Below are 5200 nucleotides of genomic sequence, written 5' to 3' on the forward strand. Positions count from 1 at the left end.
GCTGAGATATATTATGTGACTTTTTTTGCAACGAAAATGCGGAGATTATGAAATCATGCAAGCCCCGCATATTTTGCACGGAAATCGGCAATTTATGTGGCGAAAGTGCAGCGTATTGCCCCCCCCCCCCCGCATAAATATGTGGACTTTGGCTGATTATGCGCTGAATTATGGGATCACCTTTTTCTCAGGTTGCTTGGAACCTCGATGGAGGTGATACTAAAAAAAGTACCTTTTAGCAGGTACCAGGTACTTTTTTTCATAATGGAAAACCTGTAAAGGCGAGTAGAGCAGGTTTCATGTAAAGGAAAAACACCAACACACTCAAAGTGCTTTCTCATTCCTGCTGTGAATGAACTACAAACTCAAGACGAAGACAGAAAACAGGAACAACACGTCCATGTTAAACTCAAACTGACAAACTGTAACGCTGAAGCTCCACCCGTCATGACTCGGCAGAGACAAACCAGGAAACAGGAAGTTATTCTGCCTCACTGAGACGACACACACGCTCTCTCTCTCTGACAGACGGACGATAAGATTCACCTAAAGACTAAACCACCACTTTCTCTGAGAGAGGACAGCTATAGGAGGGAGTACTGGGAGTACTGGGAGTACTGGGAGTCCTACCACTTCAACCAGCTGCTGAATCCACAGACTGAACGAGAGATTTTATAGAAACAAAGACTCAAAGTGAACGTAAGTTTTCAGGGAACAGGGAGTGGCTGAGTTGTCTGTGTTTTCTGCTTCACTCAGACAATAAATGGCTTCCAGATTAGAGGAAGTTTCTGCTTCTGAGCCTCAACTTTCAAAGACAACAAACAATAATAACAGTTTCCTTATTAGGGCTCCTGCACACTTCCTTCGTGGCGTGTCCGTTTTTATTTTTGCTCCCGTGTTAACAGGTTAGAGCGTGCACAGGCACGTGTCTCAGGCTCCAGAAAATGCATGCATGCTAGAAGTAGGACCGACAATAGAATAGGAAAAGATGTTTGTATGTCATTTTGACACGAATACATATAATGAATGACATTTTGATGTGTGAAAGTCTCTAGGTTTTGACATAAATGCAGATATATTTATGTAATATAAAAAAAATTATAATTATTGATTTTGAAATATTGCACCTCAATGCATCAATGCAGAATGAAATATTCTGTAGCGTATTTGCCGTCAATACTGCCGACGTTGTCTTTGTTGTTATCAAATCAGTATATATTTATGTTTATGGGAAACATCCATGTGTACAGACAAAGGTAGTAGCAGCAGCAGCGCCACATCAGACATGTTTCTGGTGTGTAAAGACATAAAAAACTCCTGCTGCATGCTGACGCACTGGCCGACAACGTGCCAGAGAGCCCATATCTGCTCCTAAAGGACTCGGGAGATAGCTGATCCAATCTGGCCTAGTTGCACAATTATCGAACAGTTTAGTAATTAGTAGTAGTAGTTAGTTAGAAGTCAGTGCAGGACATTTACCCAGAGCTATGGGAGAAGCTGGAGAGGCATAGCTTCCTCCACACCAGGGGCGGAGCTTCATCACGGGGCCCTCTGCTACCAAGTCATTTTAAAAGAACGAAATAACGACGTGAAAAAAAATATATAGCGTGGGTCTATGGCTGGTCAATTCCCATGATGCAAGGCGGTAAATAGAGTGGTGATCAAATTTGCTGATAAATTTGCCATTTGTTCGAAAAACAAATGTAAAATTTCTATTGTTTTAATGTGTCTGCTTTGAATGTAGTGTTTTGTCGCCTGGTAACTGTCATTGTTGTGCTGGTTTAGCTGCATTATCACAACGTGAGATCATATGCAGTAACTGGCTTCTTTCAGCTAATAATCTGCAATGTGTCACTTGGCAAGGGCCCCCATTCTCGTCAAGTGACGCAAGATCTGCTGCGTTTGAGGGGCCCCTGATTGGCACGAGGCCCTGGGGCAGCCGCACCCAAGCACCCATGCTATCTCCGCTACTGCTCCCCACGAAATTAGGCAAACAAAGTAATGATTAAAAAAACACAAATGCTCGATCAAGGGCCCGGCCCGACGTTAGTGGTGGGAAATATCGGCAGAGAATCTAAACTCTACCCTTTAGGTATGGAACCTTTTGAAACTCCTAGAGGATTCAACAGATCCTTCTCAAATTGGGTCGGTGGCACGTGAAAGCCCGTTCATCACTGTCTGCAGCTTTAATCTGATGTTATCTTCTCTTCACTTACAGAGAAAATGGCTTCCAGATTAGAGGAAGATCTCTGCTGTCCTGTCTGCCATGAAGTCTTTAAAGATCCTGTCGTTCTGTCGTGCAGCCACAGCTTCTGTAAAGACTGTCTGCAGAGCTGGTGGACAGAGAAATCAGTCAAGGAGTGTCCAGTTTGTAAAATATCTTCAAAGTCAGAACCAGCTTGTAGCCTGGTGTTGAAGAACCTGTGTGAGGCCTTTTTACAGGAGAGAGATCAGAGAGTTTCAGAGTCTCTCTGCAGTCTGCACTCTGAGAAACTCAAACTCTTCTGTCTGGACCATCAGCAGCCGGTGTGTGTCATCTGTCTGCATTCAGAAGAACACACCAAACACAGATTCAAACCGGTCAATGAAGCTGCACGACAACACAGGAAGGAACTTCAGGAAACTCTGGAGTCATTAAAGGAGAAGATAGAGGTTTTTGAACAAGTTAAAGAGAAGTGTGATCAAACAGCAAAACACATAAAGGTCCAGGCTCGACGCACAGAGACGCAGATTAAGGATCAGTTTAAGAAACTTCACCAGTTTCTAGAAGAGGAAGAGGAGGCCAGGATGGCTGCACTGAGGGAGGAAGAGGAGCAGAAGAGTCAGAGGATGGAGGAGAAGATGGATGATCTGAGCAGAGAGATAGCAGCTCTTTCAGACACAGTCCGAGCCACAGTGGAGCAGGTGAGAGCTGAAGACGTCTCATTCCTGATCAACTACAAGGCTGCAGTGGAAAGAGTCCAGCAGAGCCCCCTGCTGGATGATCCACAGCTGCTCTCAGGAGCTCTGATAGACGAGGCCAAACACCTGGGCAACCTGAGCTTCAACATCTGGAACAAGATGAAGGGCATGGTCTCCTACACTCCTGTTATTCTGGACCCAAACACTGCTGATGCATATCTCATCCTGTCTGAAGATCTGACCAGTGTGAGACCAGGAGAGAGACAGCAGCTTCCTGATAATCCAGAGAGGATGGATGACCCTTACTACTCTGTCCTGGGCTCTGAGGGCTTTAACTCAGGGACTCACAGCTGGGATGTCGAGATTGGAGACAGTGAAGACTGGTCACTGGGTGTGATAGCAGAGTCTGTCCAGAGGAAGGGAGACTTACAGTCTGGATTATGGAGACTGTGTTTCTATGATGATGAATACTCAGCCAAGTCACCATCAGATCCAGACACTGATCTCCCGTTTAAGCAGCTCCAGAGGATCAGAGTGACTCTGGACTGGAACAGAAGAAAGCTGTCGTTCTCTGATCCTGATACTAACACACACATACACACCTTCACACACACTTTCACTGAGAGGATGTTTCCATACTTTGACACTTGTGAACTCATGATTTCACCAGTGAAGGTCTGTGTGACTGTAGAACAGAAATAGATAATGATAAGCATCTATCAGTGTATTTCAAGACGTGATGAAGTCTTTAAGGAACACATAATTATGTTGTTCTGATGATGACGTTGATCTAAGAGGGTGAACTAGTGAAGGTGTGATCCCGGACGAGCCCCCAATATGTTATGACCGGCTACAACAAAGAAGGGAGGTGCACTGCAAACATCTGACATTTTTATGACATGTATTAAAGTAATCAAAGACAATGGGGTGTGGAATTCTGGATCAGTGGTGTATGAATGAAATCAACAATGTGAGATACATTTAGTCAGTGTTAAAGCGCCCATATTATGCTCATTTTCAGGTTCATTATTGTATTTAGAGATCGTACCAGAATAGGTTCACATGGTTTAATTTTCAAAAAACTGCACAGCTCTCTCTCACTGCTGCAGCTCCTCTTTTCACCCTGTGTTCAGGTCTCTGTTTTAGCTACAGAGTGAGACATATTTTCTGCTGTACTAGCTTTGATTGCACTCGCACATGCTCAGTAGCTCAGATGTAGAGCATGTCAGCTAGCTCCATAGACAGTAAAAGAAAGGCTGTTTCTCCACCTTCAGTCAGTTCCAAGGCAGGATCAGCTGGGAGACTTCTTCTAAATGAGGGCGCACATGGAAGTAGTTCTTCTGTAGATTATGGTGAACTTGTGTGTGTTGTAGCAGTGTTTTGCCATCGAGAACGAGGTAGCATGCTAGCGCTAGCATGCTAACGGTTAGCCAGCTCGTCTTGGCTAGTGACGTAGAAAGCCGTGCAGATGTTGACCAGCTCACCAGGAGACTGAAGGCAAGACACATTCAGAAACCAGATCTCACTCAGAACACCATGGATGGATTTATTCAAAGTGTGTATGTGTGTGGAAGCACCAGAGACACAAAATAACACCCCAAATCCTAGAAAAAGTGTTTTTTTTTCATAATATGGGCACTTTAACAAAGAAAGCAACATAAAGGTAAACTCAGGTTGGTGCAGGGTGAAGGGACCAACACTCCTGGGTCCTGTACATACAATTTAACAGCGCTTAGCGAACAGGTAACAGTAACAGCTGGATATACTCTCATCTCAGTCATCTAAAATGCATGTTTGACGTAGGGCTGTAGTCAAGAACACCTTTGTCGAGTTCAAGACAAGTCCAAGACCAGGGGCCTCATTTATAAAACCTGTTACGCAAGAAAAAGTTGCGTGAAGCAGGGTGAAATTTTTCGTCGCAACATTCCTCGCAATAGTCGGGATTTATAAAGAATTTCCATGCGTAAAAATGTTCCCAGTTTTCCGCAAACTTTTGACCACACGTGTGATCGTGCGTAATGCTCCCAAGGTTTTATTGACTGCGTTTTAGTGAACTCCGATGGTATGCCCGTTTTCCGAACCTAACCCAGTTTTTGTTTTTCCTGAACCCAACAATCCTGTTCTTGCTAAACCGACCCAGAGCCGGTTGCTCGGCGAGGCGCTGCCAGCAACGGGAGAGGCAGGGGATCCTCCCCACACCGAGCAGCGGAGGAAATGCGCTTTTCCTCCGCTGCTCTCCCTCGCCCGGGAAATGCCGTTGTTTGTTTGATGTGTATCGTGTGTGTGTGTGTGTGTGTGT

The 5200-nt window shown here is 44.8% G+C and overlaps 1 protein-coding gene across 1 annotated transcript; it reads left to right on the plus strand.

Moving 5' to 3' along the window:
* Window positions 1-366: 366 nt before the first annotated feature.
* On the plus strand, window positions 367-3824 carry LOC120546652 (nuclear factor 7, brain-like). The gene is made up of 2 exons (XM_039781765.1): window positions 367-699; window positions 2219-3824. The coding sequence occupies exon 2, from the start codon at window positions 2224-2226 to the stop codon at window positions 3601-3603; it is 1380 nt and encodes a 459-aa protein (XP_039637699.1). The 5' UTR covers window positions 367-699; window positions 2219-2223; the 3' UTR covers window positions 3604-3824.
* Window positions 3825-5200: the final 1376 nt, after the last annotated feature.

Source organism: Perca fluviatilis, chromosome 18, assembly GCF_010015445.1.
Source record: "Perca fluviatilis chromosome 18, GENO_Pfluv_1.0, whole genome shotgun sequence".
Taxonomy (NCBI): domain Eukaryota; kingdom Metazoa; phylum Chordata; class Actinopteri; order Perciformes; family Percidae; genus Perca; species Perca fluviatilis.